The sequence below is a fragment of the Poecilia reticulata genome, linkage group LG19, assembly GCF_000633615.1.
Source record: "Poecilia reticulata strain Guanapo linkage group LG19, Guppy_female_1.0+MT, whole genome shotgun sequence".
Classification (NCBI taxonomy): domain Eukaryota; kingdom Metazoa; phylum Chordata; class Actinopteri; order Cyprinodontiformes; family Poeciliidae; genus Poecilia; species Poecilia reticulata.
In genome coordinates, this window is record NC_024349.1 from 11,858,198 (window position 1) to 11,884,692 (window position 26,495).

The 26,495-nt window shown below is 38.7% G+C and overlaps 1 protein-coding gene across 13 annotated transcripts in view; it reads right to left on the minus strand.

Moving 5' to 3' along the window:
- The window catches only part of LOC103481524 (calcium/calmodulin-dependent protein kinase type II subunit gamma), a 60,518-nt gene that overhangs the window by 29,153 nt on the left and 4,870 nt on the right, over positions 1-26,495 (minus strand). For all 13 annotated transcript variants that reach the window (XM_008437034.2, XM_008437030.2, XM_008437028.2 and 10 more), the window contains exons 2-9: positions 23,321-23,415; positions 14,188-14,247; positions 8,458-8,512; positions 8,245-8,310; positions 4,943-5,015; positions 2,585-2,687; positions 1,505-1,588; positions 272-366 (exon numbers count right to left, since the gene is read on the minus strand). In XM_008437034.2, coding sequence (XP_008435256.1) covers positions 272-366; positions 1,505-1,588; positions 2,585-2,687; positions 4,943-5,015; positions 8,245-8,310; positions 8,458-8,512; positions 14,188-14,247; positions 23,321-23,415 — 631 coding nt within the window. The remainder of the gene's footprint in view (positions 1-271; positions 367-1,504; positions 1,589-2,584; positions 2,688-4,942; positions 5,016-8,244; positions 8,311-8,457; positions 8,513-14,187; positions 14,248-23,320; positions 23,416-26,495) is intronic.

Sequence of the window (26,495 nt, forward strand, 5' to 3'; positions counted from 1 at the left end):
AAGTGCAGAAGGAGGAACTCTACAAAACGCTGCAGTGTGACTTGATTAAACACCAACTAGAAGATAGGATACACCTTCCCATTCTCCTGCTTACACACAAACACACACCTCTGCAATGCGTCAGGAAAGCCCTGATAGGATCAATAGCTTTGGACCAGATCTCGATTGGACACTATTAAACATTCAAAAAGTGCTTAGCCAAACCTCTGCACTGCACCCACCGCAAATACACACCAACACACACGCACGGAGAGAAACAAAGAGCACTTACATCGTACGCTCCAGCTTTGATCTGCTGATAGAGTTTGTGCTGATCTTCATCCCAGAAAGGAGGATATCCAACTAACAAGATATACAGAATAACACCTGGCGGAGGAAGAGGCGGGAAGAAAGATCATGTTACAAAGCCGGATGAAGTGGTCGGCAATAAGGAGCATTCAGCAACAGGTGGTTCGCTCCACAACAGGAAACACAGAAGAAAACTTAGCTTATTTCAGCAAGTTCATTCAAAAAGCAACATTATGCTACATGGATTCATTGTATGAGTGATATTTTCCAACAATTTATTTCTTATTGTTTTCATCTTATGGCCCACAAAACCGTGAGCCGAAAAAAGAAAGCTGGCTGATTAGAGAGTGCTCTATCCATTCATAATAATGGAAAGTTGTGTGGAAGGAAAAACTGTGGTATAAAAGGCTGCACAAGCTTCAAGCGCCGCCACTCATGGACACATCTAGGACCAAGTCAACATCTGCGTGAATTCCTTCCTGAACAAGTGATTACACCATAAACATGCTGCCCATTTTTCACAGAAACTACATTTTATATTTTCATTTGCTGTGAGCCATAATCATCAAAATTAACCGAAATGCTTTTTGATGATGCTTTTAATTTCTTGACATGGATCTGTAATTGTCAGACTAACAAAAATAAAACTGTTATATCAGAATGGAGAGATCACACCACAAAGAAAAGTTAGAAAAAGTAGTAAGACTGGGAGATATGGTAAAAAAAAAATCTGATTTTATTTATACCAGATACATTTTTTTCATCCTCTCTTTTCTAAAAAAGAAAATTACAAATGACAGGAAATATTTTCAAAAAGGCTTTTTTTTTCAATCATCCCTTCTATGAGTTGTTAGGGCCCGGTTATGATATTTTTTGTTAAATTACGAGAACAGTAATAATATTAACAGAAGAAAGTTCTTAAAATTACAAAAAAAAAAAGGTATTTTTAATGAGGACAAAAGCTCAGCGGTTCTGTATTTGAAAGAGACAAACATTTCAAAGTCCTATTACTGATAATAATTTGATTTTTTTTGTTGTTGTTGGAGTACTAAAAATTACGTCTTTATTTTGGTAATATTCGGAAATAAAAATTCTGATTTTCCAAAATCCAAACGTGACGAATTGATAAAATCGATGAATTGCCAAGCCCTAGGAAAATGTTTTTATTTAGCTAAAGCCAAGATGTGGGACTTTAAAACTGTGAGCTCAAACTCACCGCAGGCCCATATATCCACAGGCTTGCCGTAGGGATCCTTCCTCAACACTTCTGGGGAAAGATAGCCTGGAGTTCCAGCAAATCCTGACCCAAAGAAAATTCAGAAATTGTGATCAGACACCAGTAAAATCATCACCTGGACTTTGAATATTTGTATGAAATTTCCAAATGATAGTGCCCTTTTTGTCTTCTTATGGAAGAACAGATGATAGAGGTGGATAGTAACTAGTTAAATTCACTTGAGTTATGTTTTGGAGAAGTATTTTTTACTTTTACTTGAGTAATATGAAGAATAGCTACTCTTAGTTTCTGAAAACTGAGTGTAACACCGAAATGCACCAGACAAGGAAACACACCTAGAATTTATGTAAAAGTGGGACCTCTTGTTTGCACACAAGCTTTGTTATTCTAATATTAGCCTGATGTACCATTTGGAAATCAAGAATATAAAGTAAACACTAAATATTGTCATCTAAAGCACTTATAAACACACATACTACCTACTGTGTAGGTAGTGTGTTTTATTTTAAGTTTTATTTTTAAAGATTTTATTTGCAAGGGTTTTCTTCTGAGTAAATCCAATATGTTGTAACAATTTATTTGTAGTATTTTTTTCATTTCCATCTTTAAAATATAAGAATTTGAACATTCCTTTATATATTTTTTCTGTCAGACATTTTTAAATACAGCATAAAATCAGGTACTATGATGAAACGATCAGTACTCGAGTCGCCTTTCTATGAAATACTTTGCTTACTTGAGTAATTTCTAGAATGGTTACGTTTTACGTAAAAGTTGTGCTACTCTTACTGGAAAAAATTCTTGGGAGTCACAAGAAAATGCATCTCAATCAACTCATTTCTGCCAAACAGAGGCAGCTCAGCTGTCAGCCAAGACAAAATGACCCAAACATAAACTACAAAGTGGAAGTGATTTGTTTAAGCAACGATGCCTGCAAATAATCTATGGCTTCTGAGAGGCAGTGGGTGTGCTCCTCTGCAGATTATCAGACTTATTCAGCAACAACTCAAACTACCCACTGCTAAAAGGACATTCATGAGTTTCTGTGTGATTTCTTACCAAACCAAGCCTGCTGTTCTCCCTGCACCTCGATAGCGAGGCCAAAGTCTGCCAGCTTCACTGCAGCTCCCTTCATCTTACTGGCCAGCAACAGGTTCTCAGGCTGACACACACACACACACACACGCACGCACACGCACACACATATGGGGAAGCAGAATGTAGGACAAGAGATGAAGATAATTGCAGACACTCGTCAGTGGAGTTCTTTTTCAGAAATATTTATTTTTGATGCGTTTGACACAGATTGTGTGGGGGTGGAGAAAAGGTGTGAGAAAGCCACAGAAAGACAGAAGAAAGGGGAAAGGATGGGTAGTTAACAATCTTCACAACACCTTATATGGGCATGGTTTGGTAGCCATGGAAACCACTCGGGAGGCATTTGGGCAGAGCTGCACGCTGCATGCTAAACGGAGAGCGTACTTAGCGAGAGGCGGCATGTGTGGCAGCGTTTTAAAGGGCTGTAGTTTGGGCAGCGGGACATGAAGGAACGCAGGAAAAAGCCCACTCTGGATAAAAGGCTAACAAATCAGCCATGCAGCGCTCAAAGTAATAGCGTTATTCTGGGACACAGGAACCGCACATCGAAGTCTGAGGCATGTTTTCAGGAGCGATGCACCAATCAATCCACCAGAGATCGTATGCTTCCCTCGAAAGGTTCTGCGTCGGCGAGACGCAGGTCAAATACTGAAAAATTGGATTATATTCCTCGATTAAATGCGACAAAGCTAAAAACACACTGCCCTTTTCAGCCTTTTAATACAACAACCAATAACATCTATGCTGATGCACATTTTCTTTACCTTATTAACAATCACATAAAGGTGGAACAGACATTAATCTGGCAACCCTCGCCTTGCGAATTCCTTCATAGTCAAACAAAAATGACCAAATATTAAGAAAACTACTAAACATGTTCTTTCTTTTAAGCATTGTAGTCCTTGGTGACACAGTGAGGATGTGGGGGGAAATCAGTAACCGTCAGAATTCAGCAAAACACGACTTGACTCAAATCAGCAAAGTATAAAAACATTCACAACGGCAGATGAAAATGAGAAATGGCAAACAAATTTTAAATATGGAACCTGCAAGATGGGTGGATGGACAGATGGAGAAATGGATGAGAGGGAGATGGATGGATGCACATATGGATGAGTGACTGGACGAACAAACTGATGGTTAGACAAATGGAGACAGATAGAAAAACAAATGGACAGATGGATGAATAAATGAATGAATAAAGACGGTTGGAGGGATGGATGGATGGAAACAGACGGACGAGAAACAGATGAATGGACGGATGAGAAACAGATGAATGGATGGATGAGAAACAGACTGATGGACAGATGAGAAACAGACTGATGGGTGGATGAGAAACACACTGATGGACAGATGAGAAATAGACTGATGGACAGATGAGAAACAGATGGGTGAATGAGAAACAGATGGGTGGATGAGAAACGGATGGGTGGATGAGAAATGGATGAGAAACAGACTGATGGATGAGAGAAGGACGCATGGACAGGAAACCGAGATGGAAAACAGGGATGGATAGAGACAAACGATGATTAAAAGGATGGACAGATGGGTGGATGGAATGAATGGATGATTGGACGGATGTCTCCTAAGCAACCAGCTGGGAGTCAGAGGGCACTACTCTACCTCCATGTGACCAACTGAAACTGTTTGGTGCAACCTTTACAAGTTCTCAAACTGTGTAAAAATCTGTAAAAATGAACATTTGAACCTGTGAAGAGATTGTCTCTATGACTTGGAGAAACTATGTTAGGAAAAAAAAATAGAGGTTGCATAGAATCCGTCTTCCTGCATTGAAAGCCAATCAGAAACTGAGCCAATCAGCAATCTAGGTCAACTCAAGCCCCTCCCACGATGCTGCACGAGAGTCATGTCGTCACGCAGGTTGTCCTGGCAACTCCTGTGGCTGTGCCCTAACCTCTTTGCTCATGGCAGAACTAAAAATGCATGCATGCATGTAATCCTGCATGCATGCATGCATTGTTCGAGTCGTCGTCTTTTTCCGTGCCAAAGGTGGGAGACGAACCCCTCCACGTGATCATGACTCACCATCTCTGTGCTCTGCATGGGCGCACATGCATGAGCACATACGCGCAACTCCGGTCAAGGACAGAGAGGATGACAGATGTGACAACAGATAGAGAAACAGAGGGGGGGGAAATAAAACGGGAGGGGAACACAGGAGATGAGGGGAGAAAAAAAGACACAGAAATGGAAGAAAAACTGCAGAGAGAAAGAAACGGAGACTGAGAGCCATCTGTGTGTTGCCATGGCCACGAGCAGAGGTGTGGGTAAGAGAGTGTGCGTGGTCGTCTCACTCACCTTGAGGTCTCTGTGCACAATATCATGCTGGTGGATATGATTGACACTTTCCAAGATCTGACTAATGCAGTGACTACAGAGAGGGAGACAGAAAAGAGGACAAACAGGGCGAAGTGTCAGCCACTGGCCTTCATCACAAAAACATGACGTTCGCTGCACATGATTTGTCTGTCGTGTGTTTTCGCCGGAGCCTGCGGGAATTTCGTGCCACTACAAAACTGCATTTCACTGCAACATTATCTAGAAATCATGAGGAAGAGCAGCCTCATGAGAGACACTTGGGAGCGAAAGACGCATCTGCTGTGCATTTAAGGGCAGTTATGGCGTACATTTTYGAGAAAAAAGTAGGAAGTTTGTGCAGATGCAGCATCAGAAGTTAATCTAATTGATGTAAGTAATAGTTATTTATTTAAACAGTTCTTTCAGGATGAATAAACATTAAACAGTATATGACTCTTAGATTAATTCACAAATGGTTAAAATTGTACATCAGATACATAATGTCCCCTCCATTTGACTAAACACTTTCTAGAATTTGGTATCATTTTATGGGAAACTTGACGATTTGTTAATTTAAACTCATTTGTAATCCGATTTAAGCATACAGTGAAAACATTTTCAGTGAAAATGAGGTAGTCTTTTTTTGAAAGGTTAATATAGACTACTGCATATAACATTTTTCTTTAACGATTTCAATAATTATCACAACCGTTTCAGACCAACAATCCAATTTCTAAAATTGCATTTATTTTAATATTTTTTATATAAACTGAGTACAAGAACAAATCAAACATGTGACTTATGAACAATGACATTTAGTTTCAAAACTAAACTCACATCACCTAAAACAAGTAAAACATGTTCCACTGTCTCGGCTAGCAACAATGATGTAAAGACACATTTTGCAGTACTGTTCAAGAGTTAAAATATTGCATCTTTTAAAACAAGCAGTTTCACACAACTAGTTGCAATCTCTTCTCCATCTTGTAAAAAAGCTGCCTGATAAGCCACATGCTGTGCATTGAGTGTGTTATTAAATTTATCAGGGTTATCGTCATTGAACATTTTCTGTTTCTCAATAGAATACACTAATGGTTTAATTTCCCCATCACTGATATCAACCTTTATGTGTCTACTTCAAAACCAGACCTGACAAGCATTTCTCAGCAGGAACAGTCAACTGTGTCCAGTTTTTGCACCATTAAACCCAAACTGCCCTCCTTGGATGAAAGGAAATTGGTTAGAATGATCAGGAGTTGCAGCCATAGTTGATATACTGAATTTATTTGGATTATTATCAAAAGGCCAGTTAGTGCCAGGAAGCCAACTACTTTAAATCTCTGTCTACTAATTCTGCTAAGAGTGATCAAATATTAAAGCTGCACAAATCACAATATCAAGGTCTGCACTGACACAAATACTTTGGTGATAATATTAAACATCTTACCAAATGCAGCATGTTGCATCATTATTAGATGTTAAGAAACAAGTATGGCCTACATAATGTTCCTTGAGCGATGCACATTTTATGTTGAAGGTCATTAAGGGCAGTTGGTTAAACAAAACTAATATTCAGCAACTGCATTGCAACTCTATCAAATATCCACTCAGAAGTTTTATTGATGGATACAATAACGTCTTGCCGGGTGTATTGGAGCTTGTATGTATAATTATGACCCAGTGGGGATTAGAGAAACTTCTGCTCCCAGTGCTCATCAAAGCTTAAAACAGGTGTAGTCAGTAAATAATGAAATAAAGAAATAAAACAAAATGTATGATTAAAAGCTCAAAATAAATATGACAGCTGTTGGCATTTTGAGTGAACGTGAACTTCTAAACGGCACTGCGTTTTTTTTTTTTGTTTTGTTTTTTAAGCTTAAAAAAATGTAGAGTATTTTAGAAAAAAAAGTGTTACATTAACCCAGTTTAACATACAGCAGCGTTAGGAGGCTGGTTGGGTGTTAAAGAGGACATACATTTATAACAAATAGGTTAAAATCAGGACTTTCCCAAAAGATGAGCTCGAAGAGATGCACCCATTAAAGTTCAGCTCAAAAGTCTGACAAATTGCACATACCTCGACACGGAAATAAATAAAAAATGCTCGTCTGCGACCACTAAATTAGGGCTGGGACTAATGATTATTCAGGGAGTCGATTAAACTGTCGATATTTCCCCCAGTTAGTCAAGAAGGAAAATTTTAAACTCTGGTCTACCTTTATACTGGTAATTAGTCCAGACCTTATTTGAGTATTTAATAATTTTGAATTAGACCTAGAGTTGCATGATATCTCACAACATTATTACTGCAATATTATTTCAGAATATACCGGTGACAAAAGAAAGTAAGATTAATATTTTCTTGACTCTTTTTAGTCATTCCAGTTTTCCTATTATCTTCTGAGAACTTAAAGTGTCCAACAAAAGCCAGAAGAGACCAGACAATTGGTTAAATAACTAGAACTGCTTGAAAAGAAACTTCATAATCCATTTTAATTATTGTTGTTTTGTTTGTTTATTTTTGGGTGTTTATGTTTTCCAGTTCCAATGCTTTTAGAAATCAAAGTTTTTCTTAATCTTTGACTGGATGACCTCAGATTATTTTCCCATTATAATCAAATTAGTTAAAAATGGGCTCAAAGTGACTGTATTATCTTTTATAGCAGTAATTTATGGGATGATTTTGTCCAGTAAAATGTATTATCGTAATATTATCTTGTGTAATACAGCACACACCAATACTGGTTGATAATTCAGATTTAATATATTGTATAGATCTAATTAGAGATGAAATGCAATCAACATAGATTGGATTAGCTTTAACTTCTAGTATCTCTCATCTATAACTGACAACCAGGTTTTTCCACAGACAAAATTAGCAAAGATCAAAGCAGATTTCTTATTCTCCAACTGGAAAATAGACGAAAAAATAATAAAAATGCATTTTCCCAAATGCTGGAGATATTAAACTAGGGTTAAAACACTGCAGATTATTACAATCAATAAATAACCAAAATTGATCCATTAAATCTTTTCTACCGCCTTATTCTTGCCGCAACAAAACTGACAGAAATAATGCAGCGTGAGAAAAGGGAGAAAGCTACATTACTGCACTTGTTGACAGGGAGGATGCATTTCCTGACAAGAATACAAGCCAACCAATTATGTGTGTGAGCACATCAAGACACAGCGGTGCATTTAAAATGAGCCTGTGTGTGGCAATGATACGTTTTCACATGGCTTCACTGTGCATTTCTGCCTGTATCTGCACAGATATTTACATTTGGGTTGGGGAATCTTACCTGGCATCAGCCTCACTGTAGTACTCCCTGGCTACAATGTCCTCAAAAAGCTCTCCGCCTGTCACACTGAGGGACAGGAGAAGAAAGAATTTGGAGGAAGAGAGAGTCGATGAGACAGGAAGGACAGAGAAAGAAGTTGTTAGCATACACAAACAAAGCGAGGTTATGTGCATGGATGAAATGTCAGCGTGTGCGTGCACAGAATATACTCACAGGTCAAAGACGAGGTAATGAAAGCCTTCCTCTGAAATGCTGTCATGAAGTCGCACTGCAAGAGAGAGGGGAGGATGTGAGAGCACAGAATAAAAACAGCGAGGAGATGAAAGAAATAAGGTTTTCTGCAGTGTTTGGTGGTTAAATCTAGACATAAATTAAAGAGAAAGAAACTGCAAAACCGAAACTCCTGAAGCACGTTTTCTTTATCTTAAGAGTTACAGAAGTTCAATCACTAAAGTGGAAATTTTGCCATCATGCAAACATGAAATGAGTTTTTCAAACTGTCTTTAACTGCATAACATGTGAAACAGAAGTAGCAGCAGCCAAAGGAAATAGCTCTTGTTTTGAAACCAGCACAATGCTGTGAAACCTCAGCTTTACCCAAGTATGGGCAAGTTAGCACCTCCAACAAACATGGGTGTCAAATATACTGTGCCCCCCGAGGCATTTCTTCTGTTTTCATATTTTCCTCACTCTTGCGTTGCAGAGGAAACTAATCATTCAAACCGAGCTTCATCTGTGCCTGTTCTATATGGAAAAAATAATCGCCACCCTTAATAAATCCTGAACTAACTGATTAAACAGACTTTGATTCACTAAAGTCAAGTTAAAGCTTAAATAGAACTTGAAGTAGTTTCCAAGATCTCGAAAACGTATCCTGCTCTGATGTAAAGCTATGCAAGAATTGACTATAGATGACTATTAACATATCCATCTAAAAACCACAATTTCTAGGGGATTGGGACTCTAGTGACCCACAGTGAGAGAAATTGTCCACTAACAGAGAAAAGATGGAACAATGGAAAACATTCACAGTGGTTGGCTAACAACTACCGTATTTTCCGCACTATAAGGCGCCTTCAATTTCCTCAAAAGCCGACAGTGCCTCTTATAATCCAGTGCGCCTTATATATGGACCAATATTGAGCCACAACAGGTCTAGCAACTACGGTAAGCAGCCGCCGACTTCATTTTCCCTATAGAAGAAGAAGTGCGCGGTGCATGCTGGGATAGTTGTCAGAACACTGGTTTGTTAATAAAGTTTGATAATACATTTAAAGCCAGGGAGGGCGGGGGAAGAGAGACAGAGACTGCGGCGGCAGCGTGTCGGTTGGTCTGTGTTACCCAGAAAGGAGTTGGGCACAATATCGCAACACCGTGAGTGAAACAATAACTGGGGCAGCCTACTGTATAAAGTACTCGGGGACCATTTCTTTACAAATGTGGATGTGTAATAATAGAGTACGGAACAAATTGGCAACCCAAACTGAAGAGTCTATTCTATGCGCCCTATATATGAAAAAAGTTTTAAAATAGGCCATTCATTGAAGGTGCGCCTTATAATCCGGTGCGCCTTATAGTGCGGAAAATATGGTATTTAGATTTGGTCATTATTCTTTATGAAAAGCTCTGATTTTGAAGACAACAGATAAATCTGACAGATAATTTCTCTCATTATTGTGGAATTTAACAAGTAATTCTTGTAATTCTGACCACAAGAGAAGTTTGGTTTAACTTCACAGTGACAAAAACAAGGTGTTCATGTTTTGTTAAAAGGTGGCCATGTCTTGCTATTTGGTGTACATAAACTTATGGTTTCAACCAAGGGTGCACCAATTCATCGGTGCTGATTTCATTAATTTTGGCACCATGGTGATCGGCCGATACTTGCATGTGAAGCCAATCTAATCCACCAATCTTATCTACCTTATTGAAGGTCTTAAAATCAACCGCTGTCTTCTTCTGCTCTACTCTTAGACCGGCCCACTAGGTCATGTTTTCACATTTGCGGTTAACAATAGTCACCCCACTGTTGCCAATTCAGTGACTTTCTTGCTATATTTAGAAAACATTTCAGACAAAAAAAAATTGGCATCCGAAAAAAATCGGGGTCGTCAGGTCTGGCTATTTAAAGGTTGGCAATCGGGGGTTGGCCAGAAAACTGCAATTGGTGCTTCCCTGGTTTCAACTGCACAACATTTTGTCCAAATAAGACATTAGTTGCTGATCCAATAATGATTGTAGTAATTAGTACTTCTATTAAATGTCCATTTATGACAACATCTGCTTTGTGGCTCCTTAAGCTCAAACTAGAAAAATGAAAAGCAAACTAGACATTTAGAGTTTAATTTTCATGGGAAAGAGACTTTGTTTTCTAATTGGTGCCACAAATAACCCAGTCTGGTAAAGAGAACTGCATATTGCCAGAGCGCTGCGGTCATGCAGCAACCTCAGCAGCCAAACTTGTCAAGTTAAGTAAACAGCAGCATGGTGACAAAGCAGGACGCTGTCCAACCGATGGCCTCAACGCCTGCTAAGATACAGCTTAGGTTCAGTGTCAGCAGACAAACAGTTATAGTTATGTAAAGTGCATATCAGTTGTATAATAAGATGAAGTAGGATGCCCCTGCAGCAAGAAACAAGTGTGACCGCTCTTCCCTCCTCCTCCCATCTGTTTCCTTCTCTTTCTGCTTTCGTGTCTCCATATGTCTCCTCTTTTGTACCCTCCTTTGTCTAAAGTTTGAACGTAGACAACGCCGAGATATGTCAAGAAAAGGAGAAAGGAAAAGGATGAAGAGAAAAAAAATCTATAGAGACAAGACAGATAACAGGAAGATTAGGTGAGGGGTGAGCAAATGCCTGGGGGGGCGAGAGAGAAGTAGGACATGAGCAGAAGAGAAATAAGCAGAGCAGCGCTAAAGGTGGCGTTGATTTTGTCCTTTCATTGTAGCCATCGCTATTGAACATCTCTATTAAAGCTGGACTCTGCATTATTTTTTAATCAGTGCTGCTTTAAAAAGGCAATAAAAATGTCTGAAACCGAAACAATTGTATAAACGTACAGCATATAAAAATGATCCATCACACTGAATAAGAAAAATAAATGTTAGCATGAGCAGCAGGACTCGGGTTTAATTAGATCTCAGTGACAATCTATTCATATCTATTCAGCTAATTTCAAAGTAGCTTTTAATTTTCTAACAGTTTCAGTCAGTGACAAATTATGTGAAGGATGTTGTGCAGGTGAGGAAGCATACATGCACTCAAATATGTCAACAAAACAGAAATGTTGACAAATAACCCAATCACACCCCAGTGGTTCACAAATAATAGAAATACACAAGGTGGATTTAAAACGGAGACAATTATACAATACTTTGTGCTCCTGAGTTTTTGCTTTAATTAACCATACAAATGTGTGATTTTCATGGTGAACTCAAAAACTCCAACTTCCTCCAGGAGTTACTTTTTCTGAAACTCTGATTATAAATAAATAAAAATCATTGAACCCCTTTTGTGTGCTTTACAAATGGTAGCTTCTGTAATTCATGGTTAGTTCATGAATTACAGAACTAACAAAAGAAAAAAAAATTTTTGTTCCTCAAACATTTATCATACCATCAACTTTTTTACATTTTGCCACATAATGTTATCTAAATTCACAGTACTTATCCAAATTTTCTAAATAAAAATTTGAAACCTGTTCGTTCACCGGGACTGAATAATATTAGGAAAGGAGCTGATATGCTACCTTGCAGGATAATTTTGCTGTAGCAATATTACTTACTATAAACAGTAGTAATATCTTCCCAGCTACCAGAATAAATAAAAAATACTGTGTCCCTCCTGAAAGAAACATTTTATTGAAAGTCTGAATGCACTAGGGCTGTTGTAAACAATTATTTTAGTAATCGAGTAATCTATAGATTTTTCTTACGATTAATCGAGTAATCGGATAAAAACAATTATGAAATAAAATATTGGTAAATCTTCCATAACACCAGTGTTACTATCGGATATCAACATCAGTCTATTTTTTCCACATTTGAGCTTCCCTACCAGTTACTTTTTTGTAGCAATACGGGATATTTACGGCTCCTCCGTTCAGAAACTCATCTACCAGCCATGTTCCACCTCCCGTTTGTTCAGACCGGGATGATATAAGTTTATTGTGCGGTTCGTCCGTAAAGCTGCACCCTGTAAGCATCAACCCTCAGCCGCCCGCCGTGTTCAGTCTCTCCGCTCACTTGTATAAATCCTCCTCAGCTTCTTCCCGCCGTTCAACCAGCAGCTCCGGAGCAGAAAGGCTGCCGAACTCCCGGCATCGCGCCGGTCATTTTAAGGATGTTTATTGGTCCCACAAAAACGATGAAAACCCGGAATTATCACCAATCAGTAAAATCCCCGCGGGCCGAACTTGAAGATTGGACGTTATGCCGCTAACACGTAGCTTCCGTCAACAACTCAGAGGCGGAAGTCAGAGCTCCGCKCAACGCAAATAATGTTCCGGCTGAAACACGGTGCGCTAAATGATAAAAMATAAATTAACGAAGCTTCGAGGCAGGTCAATTTTCCTCGAGGAATTTTAATAATCGAGGGACTCGAATCACTCGAGGAATCGTTTCAGCCCTAGAATGCACAGAACTTAAATTAGCTCACAAGATAAATCTGTGATACATTGTGCTGCCCTGGTGTTACCTCTCTTTACTCTGATACCCCTAAAGAAAATGAAGTCACCCAGTTAGTAATAAACACAGTTATGTGAAGAACTAAGAGGTTTGTTAGAGAACAAACAGCATCAGGAAGACCAGAAACACATGAAGCAGGTCAGGGGTAAAGTTGAGAAATGATCTAAGGCAGCATTAAGTTATATCCCAAGCTTTGGACATCTTAGAGGACTCTTCAACTCATAATTTGAAAAAGTAAAGATTATGGCACAACTACAAACCTATAAAGAGGATTGGGGTAACTATGGAGGAGCTGCAGAAATGCACAGCTTTCAGGAGTTGAAACACTAAATGTTCACTCCACAAATCTGGTCTTTATGGAATAGTGGCAAGAAAAAAACCAAAAATCAAAAGATACATTTAGAGTTTTCCACAAGGAACAGATATGAGCTTTGGTCAACGGAGACCAACTAAACCTTTTGGGCAACATCTAATCCAGTTGAAATAAATGAAAAGCAAATAAAGGATGAGGTCAGTTGGCAACAAACTGACACCAACCAACGCAACAAGTAGCTTCTCATTTCTCAGATGAAGTGATGCTCCCATCATGCCCAGGGTCTATTGTAGCCGAGCTATAATATCCAGCTGATGACCTGAATTTACTGAATGACCAGGTTATTCCATCAACGACTGGTTTCTTCCAAAACGGCACGCCCATATTCAAAGATGACAATACCAGGATTCATCAGGCTCAAATTATGAACGAGTGGCTCAGGGAGCATGACATTTTCTTCACACCTCTGTCACCACAGAGTCCAGATATTTAACCACATTGAGAGTTTTGGGATGTCTTGAAGGAGGTCAAACTCTTTTTTTCTTAACCAAGATTTTGGTGAAAAACTTATTGCAACTGGATGGAAATAAATATTGTGACGTTGCAGAAGCTTATAGAAACAAACACAGTGAATCCCTTAATCAAAGCTAATGGCAGTCTGAAATACTAGTGTGTAACAATAATGGTGGAGGGTGACTTTTTATTGCAATGTTATAATGGTAAAAGACAAGAACACCATTAAAAAAACCTGCATTTTTAACTTTTAATTTCAGTATAATCTGTATTTGTATTTTATGTTTTAGTAAGGACTCCCTTTAAAAGGAGATGGTACATCTCAGGGGGTTATTCTCAAAAATAAATAAATACATTTGGAAATTCTTTATTCATGAAGAAGAAAATAAAAAGAAACGTAATCCACGTCTGATAATTTGCACAAAAACTTACCAATGTTGGGGTGTTTCAACAGACGGCAGATACGAGCCTCTCTCTCAAGCTTCTGGTGGTCTGAGGGAAAACAAGAAAAAAAAAAAAGAACAAGTTAGAATAAGATAGAAAAAATAAAAACTATTTAAAAATGTTTAAAACAGAAGTAACCTCAGAGAAACATAACTTTTTTAATGATATGAAAGCAGTAAAAAGCTGATTATTATCACTATTTTACATAATAACCACTTTGACAGGTTTATGAACTTATTGAAAAAATAAACTATTCAAATTTTACATTACAAGAGGTGCACTGTCCTAGCAGAATGTTCTCACAACGTTAACTGAAACTGTAAACAAAAAAAGGAAAAAAGAAGAAACGATGCTCTGCTGCACAGTCGACTTTAGTTACTGCTTACAGCAGAGGGAGAGACGGATCAGAGACAAAACCACAGACCAGAACCAAGATAATCCCATTAATCATGTGTACAGAGAATGTACAGAATGAATAATAAATAATATAATAACATCTCTGGAAGAAGCTGTTATTTATGGAGAAAAAAACATGTTTAATTGTCTTCCGCCTATTTGAGATCGAGTCTTGGTGGTACCCAGGAATGAATCCAGGATACCCCGATCCAAGAAACACTCTCCAACTTCCCAAGGTATTCCTGTGTAGTTCCTAAGTGAGCCATGCTTGGAAACTTTTACCAATAGCACCCCAATAAAATGTCTAAAATCTAATTTCATAATCATTATTGAAGGTTGGAAAATGGTCAGTAAACCAAGACCTTTGATTTTCACATCTGATGGACTCAGTTCTGAGACCAAAATTGCAACATTTGTTACATTTTCATCTGGTGCAGTTCGCTTTCACACTGCACTGTGTCAAACGATCCAAACCCTTTGAAAAACTTTCTCCCCATTCGCCTGTGATGGCGCCGCACCAGTATCTACTAAAGGAAACAACACAAAAACCTCTGAAGAAGACATGAGGGCAACTTCATTTTTTATGAAATACAAACAAAAATGGAGTTGGTGGTTTTCATATTTCTGTTTGGCAACAGATCATGAGCCTTTCAGATTCCAGTCCTACATACACAGTAGCGGTGGTGGTAGGAGTTCACCCTGCAATCGGTGGATCACCAGTTCGATTCCTGGTCTGCCAACATTCATCATTTGTGTCCCTGGGCAAGACCCTTCACGCTTCGTGCAAAACTCTTCACTTCTGTCAGATTGCCTTAGGGCAGCTGTAGCTACAATGCAGTGGCTTGCCAGCATCAGCTTGTGAATGTGCCCTTTGAGATTTCAATTGAAGATATACAGGAAGTTATAATAAAATTGTTATTATTATTACTACATTTGAGGCACATTACAGTTCACTTCAAATGAACCAAGACCTAGGTTATTAGGCGGATCAGAGCTCACTTTTTTGGCCCGCATCAGAGTTTGATTGCGCATTTTCACCTCCCCAAATGAACCGGACTTTCTAGTCAAACAAGAGTTCAAATAAAGCGGACTAAACAGGGCTGGTGTGAATGCACCCTTAAACCACAGCAAGTCCGAACAGTGCCCAGATTACGACCAACCCAGCTCCAATCAAATCCATCTAACCTTTCCTCACCTAGACTTAACGCTCACTTGTGAACAAGGTGAGGACACTTAATACTCTCTCCTTGAAGCACAAACTAACCTTCAACCCAGGGGAAGCAATCCACCGGTTGGAAATCAACTGGCTAAAATTGACCTTGGTAGGTCGTCAGATTGTTCCAGAAAACACAGATCAGAAATCTGCAACAAAATCTTGGATCAGTGTACCGCTAGTCGTAAAATAAGCCTTTGTGTTGAAGCAGGTGTGAGCATTTGCATATCTATGTACACGTATACAGAAGGGGTTCCTATGAAACCCATTAGACAAACTCTGCTGTATTTACTCCTCAAGCTGGGAGGAGATTTTCACAAGAAAAACACTTCATGTCCAGACCTACATCCTTGTTTGAGGATTTAACCGAATCCCACAGCAGCTCTAAGAGAGTGTGTGTTTTAGAGTTGTTGGTTTGTAAACCAGCCGACACTCCTCAATTGGCTAATCTCTACGGGATGGAGAAACCGCAAAAACAAAACCCCAGTGAAGAAGAAGGAGCTGAGGTCATGAGTCAGATGGCGTAAGTGTGAGGAGGACGCACTATAAGTCGATGTGTGTAGATGTGCGCGTTTTATCACTGTGGTTAAGCCAACTAACTCCACACAGCTCCATGGCGATTACATGACACAGAGGCCGGCTGGCTAAGATTTGCATTCATTTCCCCAGAGCAGCAGCAACCCCAGATAAAATTCACATGCTGCAGCAAAAACATCACCCATCACTTATCTTACCGCCCCTGCAGTTAAAACACTTCTCAACTTGTTGATAAAGCGAGTTTAAAGTTGAAGACAGGAGTTCCAAGTACAATCTTCAAGTACCTTCAACTAACCTTCCTGTAGGTGTGCATTTCCCTCAACTGTGAGGAAGCGACTGAATGACAGAGAGACCTGAACCACCTCCTAATTACACCGGTGACGCAGGATGGAGAGACAGACAGAGAAAGAGATAGAGGGAGGATTACGTGGAGCGTCCATTTGCTGGGAGAGGATCACAGTTCTCCTGTGCGTGCGCCCGCATTTGTAAAACTGTCTACCACAGTGCAGTGTCACTGCAGCACTAATTCATTCAATCTTCTTACTTGTTGGTGTGTGAGAAAGAGAGAGAAAGAGGGTGGTAAAGGAAAGCAGGAAAGAGAGGGCTGGAGGGTAATTACTGGCACTTCCTGCTGCTCTCTAATTGGCCATCTGCTTTGCCATGGGGCAGGCCCAAAGCCGTCTTACATTAGCTGCAAAGGATAGCGAGAACCCCACATAGTTGCACACATGCATATACACCCCCTTTAACAGCCACACAAAGTTGACAGTTCAACTGAAGGCTCGTGAATTCAGCTCCGTCTGTTTTGGGTGAGTTTGATCCAAGCTGTTAGGATGAGGAAATGCTGTCAAAACAGCTGAGGAAACTCGATGCTAATAATGTGGCAGTCATTCAGGGACGAGGTTTGGCATTCTCTCTAAAGATAGCTGCATAGGTCCTGATTTGCCTAAACAAAAATACATGCATCTACGTTCGACTTGTGTGTGCCAGGTTCAAGAGAAGTACTGCTTCAAGATGCTAGCATTAAAGACAGAAAAAAATCATTAGAATGCAAAATATCTCCACTCGACAAAAATTTTATTTTAATTGGTGATGCACCAATCGATCGTCTCAATTATAGCATCAAAATTGTAAATCTGTGAACGCCCAAAAATTTATATTCTACATCTCACCTCGTTACTCTTCTTGTCAGACTTGATTTCTGAGTCTTGTTACATTTGTAAACCTTGCTGAAGGCTAGTTTCACAAACCATTCTTCATCACTGCCCCCACCCACAAAGCTGACTTGCCTAAATGAAAGTCAGGTGATGCGGGTCTATGACGACCTCGCCTAGCGAGTCAGTGGTGTAACAGAGGCAGGCTGAATTTTTATGCCATTAAATCATGCATTCATCACTCTATCCTACAAAAGACAAAGTGTCTAGAATCAGGCACATTTTGCAGAATCTGTGCATCTCTGCTGACACTATTAAACACCTAATGGCTACGCAAATCAGAGATGTACTCAGATACAAAGACCACTAATGAAAATTAGATAAAGAGAATTTGATAACATGAGCTGAAGATTGAAACAACTCAAAAGTAATGAGAATCATTATAATGCTTTTCAGTAAAGCAACTAAACAGCCTAAGAGTGGTAACTTTAGGGTTGTGCGATAAAATAAATGTTCAATCTCACCCTCCCTCTCTGCCTCGGCACACAGTTGCTGCAGACAATGCAGCAAGGGCCCAGTTTCCAGTGTCACTTCAACAACTGAATTAGAACATTCATTCTGCTCAGATGCTCACATTACACCTACGCTTTTTAGTACCGCCATGTAAAAGTAACTAATGTACATCTAGGCAGGGGCCGGTTTATAATTCTCATGGTTTGATAACTTCCACTTAAAATGCCACATTTTCATGAACTACAAAGATACAAAACAACATTTTATAACAAGATGTTATTATTTTTATTTAAGACAGAAAAACAAGCCAACCAACCAATTATTTGACATGAACTCAACATATTTAGATGTGAATATTTCTGGTGGAAGAAGAGAATTTTGTCGAGGTTGCTGACATGTTTAGTAATCACAACACGTTGCGCCCTTTATAGTCCCAACTGATCATCGTATAAATACCAGAGCCTTGCTCAATATTGGTTACCTGGTTAATTAGCCATCCAATTCAGCATCACAAATTTTACAAATAATAGTGTGTGCAGTATTGATATCGCAATGAACTGTTAAGTTTTTGCAAGGAAAACTGGAAGCAGTGTAAGACGAGAAAAATGAGTGAATAAAAAAAACTTACCAAAATCTTAAGATTTTCTAGTAKGCATACCTGTCAAGTTTTGGACTTGACCATCTCGACCGTGCCCTGCTGCTGTCGGAGCGGGGGTTTTGGGTGGGGCTGAGGGTGGGGTGGTGGGGAGGGAAGTGGGTTGGGTAACATAAGTAAATGTTGAGTAATTATGTTTAACTTTGCATAAATATTCGTTCATACCTTGCAGAAATCTAAGAATCTAATGTTTCTAATCTCTGACGTCTATTTCTTTAAGTGCAAAATCAATCTACTCATGCAAGAGTAGCAATAAAAATATTAAGAAAGAAGCACAGTGCAGTAAAACTACTCTTATAAGTGCATTTTTCCCCAAAAAGTTACTCAAGTAAATGTAACTAATAATGCCCACTTATTCACATAGAGAACAAAATGAGTAGCATCATTTATCTAACATTATCTGAATCAAACAGCATTAATCAACTCTGTCTGTTAGCTTGAAGGGAAAAAACATGCAGAGATTTTATTGCCTTTTGCTGGTTTGCTGCCATGATTCTGAGCTGAGACACACCTGTGCAGCTCTGCACAGCAGCAACGTCTCCGTCGCAGGTGTAAAACCGGCTCTCATCTTACATTTAAAGACAGCTCAGAAAAACACGCTACGACATGTTAACAATGGGTTAAATAGTTGTAACGGGGTGTAATTACTCTAATATGGGAAATTTATGGGAAAATCCTAACCCTGGAACACCAGGGACAGAGGGGTAAAATATGGTAGTTTCTCGGCTAAAACAGGAGACTTGACCAGGTATGAGTGTGTCATTGCCCTTGTATACTCCCATGGTGCTCCAAGAGCAGAATGGCAAAAGAGACATCATTCCGCACAAAAAAGCCTAAAATAATTGTTAAACTTGTTGATACTTATTCTATATTTTTGTAGGTCCATTTGTGAAAATCAAAACAAAAATCCATAACAAGGTTCCCCCAGAAAAATTGCTAAGCCCGGTGGCTGGGCGCTAAGCAGTCATTCATCCAGCGGCCCGTCGTGTTTTGAGTTAAAAGAATTTTTAATAATAATAATAATTATATGTTATTGGAAGATTAATATCTCAACACCAACTATAAAGTCTTAAAAAATGCAAGTATTAAAAGAAAACTTGAATAAATAAGTAAAGACAAGTAAAGCCTGGCGGCCTGCCAGGGTTATAATACACTGGGGGAAACCCTGTAACATATACATATTTTCGCAGCTACATGACAACCTACATTTCTGTTATAAACAACAGCAATTAGATGTTTAATGCTCGACACTTTTGCTTCAAATCTTACTTTTTACTAGTGGTTAGTCCAGTCCTAGGCAGCATAAACTTCATCTCCATTAAGATGTTTTCCCTTCACACCTTTTCTTTGGTTTCCTCCCTTCCTTCCTTCTTCACCTCCTTTCCCCTCCCCCTTCCTCAGATTACTGCAGTGTTTACCAGAGCTTTGGCAGACTTACCCACCAGGCCAAGCAAGAGGCCACACTCACCTCATAAGGGTAAAAAAAAAAATCCCAAATCCTCCCAGGCAGAATGTTTTTGTTTGCATGTATCCATCTGTAAAGCTGCCCATCTACAAAACTCAATCTATAGATTCTATCATTTATTATTACATTTCACTTTACCATGCTTCTTTGGAGAGGCATCACTGAACTATGCTTTTAAAACTCACCCTCTTCTCTAAGCAGACACACACACCTCCTCTTTACTTTCTGCCTCTGCAAAGAGCCCACAGCTTTCTGCTGAGCTCTTACTTTTCATGGCTGGGACATTAATACTAGAAGCTGCACTATGTGGACACTTGATGGTACGGATGGAGCAATAATAGCATTACAAGCTCGCACCAAACAGACATGCACTATTAGCATCACTCTGTGCGCTCTTCGTCTCCTACATGCAGACAAATACCATCACAGTCAACAACAGGGCAAACAGGGAGGCACCTATGGATTCTGTGGGGTCTTAGTGGTTGATGAAGATACATTGAGGATAAGTGGATTAGCCTCAATACAAACCAATCTCCCTGCTCAGAAAGACCAGAGACGGGCAATGAAGGAGAGGTGAGAAGCTAATGAGAGGAGGCAAGAAAGAAGAACAAAGAGGCCCAGGTGTGTGTGAAAACTACGAGGAGATCTGGGTCTTTAATTTGCCAGATACAAAACAGAAGAACGCAGTGAGATATTTCATCATCATTACGAACAACAGCAGATGTCAGTGAACTCCACATGTACGTACAACACACACAAGACAATCTGAAAAGAGAAACCTTCTCAGAGACACCTGAAAATTGTTTATGTCTTGTCATTTAAGTTTGGATCTCGATGAGCCTGAATCGATTAACTGTACAACAGTGGTGCAATTGCATACTGGAGCAGCTATAGCAACTTATTCAATTAGGTGTTTAAGAGCATCAATAAACGATTAAAAAGTTGCTGACAGACACAACAGCTTAATAAAATATTTCCTTTGCTGTTGGAACTGCTGTGACTTTGCCTTTAATCTGACAGTTACTGCCGCAAACAGTATGAAATCTGTTAATGTGGACAAAGCAGCTACCTCTTCGTTATACTATTACATTTGCATTACTTGGACACTCAAAATAATTTAATGTAAAAGTGTTTAGATCAGGTGCATCTTAAACATAAGTCTGTTGCAATAAGCAATTAATTAATTGCATGATTAACTAATTGAGTTTGATATGTTCCATTCTGATTAATGTTTTTAAGGAAAATTTTGTTTACAGACATTGTAATCCATTTTATTTATGGTTTCAGTAGCAAGTGGTTTTTTATTTCTGTTTTATTTTGGATATTTAAAACATCTTCTGGTTCTAGTGTTAGATGTTATTTACAAAAATCATAGTTTATTGGTCTTTGAAAGGGCAAGCTAGCATTACTATTATCAATATATCACTTAAAATTGACCTCAAAACAATGCTATCATTTATCGCAATAATTACTGGGACGACTTATTGGCCAGCGATATTTGAAATGTTGAGTTACGGCCTACACAATCAAGAGGAAGACTGCTGACTCTACAGTTGTCCAGCAGGCAGACACTTATACCCTCCATTAGGAGGATAAGCCAGAAAAGGTCGCTGCCTGTTCACACAGTGCAGTGTACAAGCATTTGAGTGGAAAGTTGAGCTGAAGGAAAACATGACAAAAATGGTGCAAAACCAGGCTACAAATAATTATTTTAGTAAAAGGTTAAGTTATTGATTATTCTGACGATTAATTGGCACATTCCGCAAACTTTTAATCAAAGCCTTTTTATACGATATTGGAAATACAATAAATGCAAATAAGCAAATAATTCAATAAACATTTTATTGCCTAACAATGTAATAACAGCATTCGTTTAGGATGTAACAAGGAATCTGTCTGCAGCTAGAAAATGCTTATAAACCTCAATATGTGAAAAGCTCAGCCATTTTCTGCTCGGCTTATCAATTCAGGCTAATCTGTTGATTATTTTTTGGATTAACAAGTTAATTGATAGCAAAAGATGCATAGAAAAGTGTTTCTTTTAAACAGAATTTGAACTAGGTGAAGCTCATACTTTGCAACTTGAGGAGGTCAAGTTTTTCCTATGATCTTAAATACAAAATGTTTATATTTTTTGTACAGTTTTGGCTTAATTTCTGCTCTGAATATACAGCAGAAATGGCCTTTTTTCAGTCTTTATGCTCTTGTTAATTAATCTATTGCTAAATTAGTTGTCTGTTATTTCAATAATTGATGCATCGTTTCAGTCCTAGTGCAAAATAACAGACAACTGCAGCCTTTAGTGTGAAGCTGGAGACGGTGCTTCATGAGTCGACACACACATATAACGGATCCAAGACTTGGCCTACAACTGTCACATTCCTTGTGTTTGCATTTCATTTGGAAACCAAATATGTCTGGAGAAGGAGTGAAGAGGCACAGAATTCAGGTTGAAGTTTCCACAGTCGGTAATGATTTGGGGAGCCGTGTCATCGGCTCATGTTGGTCCACTTTGCTTTATAAAGTTAAACGTCAGCGCAGCCGTTTACCAGGAAATCTTAGAGCACTTCATCCTTCCCTCTGCTGACGAGCTTTATGGAGATGCTGATTTCATTTTCCAGCAGGACTTGGCTCTGGCCCACACCGTTAAAAGTACCAAAACCTGGATTAATGAGCATGGCATCTGACCCAACAACACGGCCAAGCTGAAGGCTGCCTTTAAAGCAACCCGGGTTTCCTTAACACCTCAGCAGAGCCACAGGCTGATCTCCTAACATGCCACGCCGTCAAGACTCCATAATGCAAGCAAAAGGAGCCTTAACAATATACTGAACTGACATTTTTGAGTATGTGGTCACTCTTAAAAAATCCTCAATTTTTTAATAGACTTGAAACATATTCTAATTCATGAGAAACGGATTTTTCTTTTTTTTTTGCCATAATAACCAAAACCAACATTTGAAATATATCACTCTGTGAAATGGATGAGTTTCACGTTTCGAATTGAATCTCTGAAATAAATAAATGATATTCTAATTTATGTAGGTGTACCTGTAAAGACACTTTCACTTTTATTTTTTTAAATGTTTAACAAAACAAATTCACCATTTAAAGTCAACAAATCAAATCAAGCATGCACATTATTTGTGTGAGAGTGTGTGTGTGTGTGTTTGGGGGAGATACCATACCTCTTGCAGAAAGCTTCTTAGTGTTGATGATTTTTGCAGCATACTCCTGTCCTGATGACTTCTTTACACACCTACGCACCACTGAAAAAGCTCCCCTACGAACAAAGGGCACAAACAACCAAAGATTAGTTCCTTTTCAAACGCGCTCCCCTCACACATTCAACAAAGTGTGACATTTGAAGCGGCGCTCCAGCCTAGTCACAGTGGTTTGTTTTTGAATGTTCCCCCTCGCTTGCTCACACAAACACTTTTTTTCTTTTTTCTTTTTTAACAGTCATTGCTATCAGGGCATCAGAGACGAAGTGGTGAGATAAATCAACAATATATCACATTTGTTAAGATCTGCTGCAATTCTTTTAATGTTTTAAAAAACTAGCCAGAGGGAGGGAAAACACCCCCCCTTTAAAATCAGTTTTCAAAAGCAAACATAATACGGGTATAAATATGCTCAAACGCAAAAGCTAGAATTTGACTTTGACCCAGAAAAAGATCTGCATGTATTTTGGAAAACATAATTACAGCAGCCTGTGTGATCAGCAAGTTTTCTAGCTTTCCTGTCATATGAAGGCGACTTTTATTATTCCTAACGACGAGCGACCCGCTGCTACTTTCTGCTGCACTCTGCTCGGATCTTCAATTATTTAACAGCAAATGAGAGGTGGCAGGTGACACAAGTACAAGTCAGTCCCTGGATAGTAATAGACTGCGACAGAGCAAAAATATATATATATATTTATATATATAAAATGCATTAACATAATGATCGCTGAGACGAAAGCAGAGTCAAGTCCAGGGGAGAATCAGAGGCCAGCGGATCCACTTTGGACGATGTGTAGGTGTGTACACTGGCTGCGCTATTGGTGCCATTGATTTATCTCAATTACAGGGGGCAGAGTGGAAATGGCAGCTGCAAATTAAGGACAGTATATCTTTATAGGAGCAATGTCCTCCTCCTCTGGCTGCTGCTGTTGCTGATGATTTAGGTAAAAGGGGAGACACCTTACACTAGTAGCCTGATTTGCTTTTTATTGTTTGAAYGTCTGTCAGCATATAGATTTTGTGACCTGAAAAGAGTTTTGGCTACTTGAAGTCCAACTTTTTGCATCAGTTATCATCATCTCCTCCCAAGTTGTCTRGAGATACACCAATCAACCAACCAGAAATTATTATAGGCCATTTTTTTTCTTCGACTGGCTCATGACTGGCCGGTGAAATACTGAAAATACTAAATAAAAAAAACAAAAATCTGAATCAACCCAAGTCGGAACCTGCTTTTCAGACCTCAAAGCAAGTCTGAAATTGGTATAAGGATATGTAAATTCATTAAAGAAACTGAAAAGGAAATATCTTCCATTTAGAATTAGGCTTAAATTCTTTAAAACAAGATTGCATAAAGGAAAACTGCAGTCCAACGATTGCCATGTCAGCCTTCAGTAATATGAATGATACTTTGTAGTTTCAAGACGTAGAGGATGAGTAGCTGTAGCACTGCAATGTCAGAGGCAACTGGCAAAAAGTAGGTGCCATTCAGTGGTCAGGTCCCTTATTAGGATATTGACGAAAGACCCGAGAACTTCCCGCTTCTGAAATTATTCCATTTTGTTAATTATTTTGTTTGCATTTCAGACCAACTGATCAGTGAATTAGTGGTTCTTCAAAATGCACTAGTATTGTTAATTACTGGCAAAGTTTCACTTTGTCCTAAAATGCAGCAACTTTAGACTGGACATTACGTACRCCTTGGTTAGTGAGAATCACTTTCTTTTATCAGCAAACTTCTTAATAAATATGGATTGCATCATAAGTAACTATCAAAGGGAAAAAAGAGGATTGTCTTAGAAAATGTGATTTAGCCTACAGTCAGCAATAACTACAGTCAGCAAATGCTTGAGACGTCCTAATTTCGACAGTCTTCCTTGTCACCGCTCATGGAAGTTTAGCCAATAAGCACCAAGGAAAATAAATAGTACTTCTGRATTGGCTGCTTTGCAAACGCCAATCAACAGCATCATAATTAACATTGCATATTACAAACTGTGAGAAAATGTTAAGTACACATCAACTTATAAATAAAAACCTGATGCTCCTGTTGTCCCTTTGTTTCCTTTTTCTTAATGGTTTGTCTTTTTGTAACTGGACAAAAATATAAACAGTGTCCAAAATATATCCAATGATTCAATGGCAGGGTTTCCCCAAGAAAACTTGCAAAGCCCRGTGGTTAGACGCTCTGTAGTCATTYATCCAGTGGCCAGTCGYGTTTTTGAGTTAAAAAAAGTGTTCAAAGTTGACAAGAAATTTGAAAATATCACTTGATAATTTTGTGTTATTTGAAAATTAATACCTGAACACCAACTATAAACTCTTWAAAAAAATGCAAACGTTTAAAAAAAAACTTAAATAAATAAGCAATGCTAAGCCTGGTGGCACRCCAGGCTTATAATGGGGGAAATCCTGAATGGCAAMACATTTGATGCTTTAAAATTTCTGTAATATTTGTGGTGACCAGATGAAGCATTACTGGAAAGCTCTTTCCAGACATAGCAGGCATGTAGAGCGTGCCTCGCTTAGTGAACAATGGCTGCACTGCAAGTATCCAGGCAGGCTGAAATAAACAAGTCGTCACCAGCTTAATGTGAGTTAATKAAGGAAAAGAACCAATAATTATCAATTCTCTCTAAAAGAATTGTGATTATTGTATCACTAAGGATTTTTATCTCTTGTCTAAGGAAGCCTAGTGAAAAACACCAATCTATTATCAAATTCTCAATAGTTGTCAAAAAATAAGACAGAATTCCATAATTATAGATAATTCTGGTCAATACGACTTCTTTTATTAGCGATAAAATGTTTACCATGCCATTACGCCCAAGATAAGACAGATTTGACAAAGTTAGTAATAACTCAGCTATCTTGGGATGTTAAGCTTTTCATCATTCACAATTTTCCACAGTTAAAACCTGATTACTGAATGTAGCACAATATCTTTAATTCTTTCCCCAACACCGTGTCCTTTCGCTCTCATCTTGGACAACTTCATCCACAGGTTAGTTTCAAAACAAGGCTTCATGATTTGGCCACARACATAAAGAGCCTGACAGCGCAGAACCAGCAAATACCAGCAAATACCAGCAGTTAGTTTTTTTTTAATGGAGCATAGTTTACACCACGTCCCATT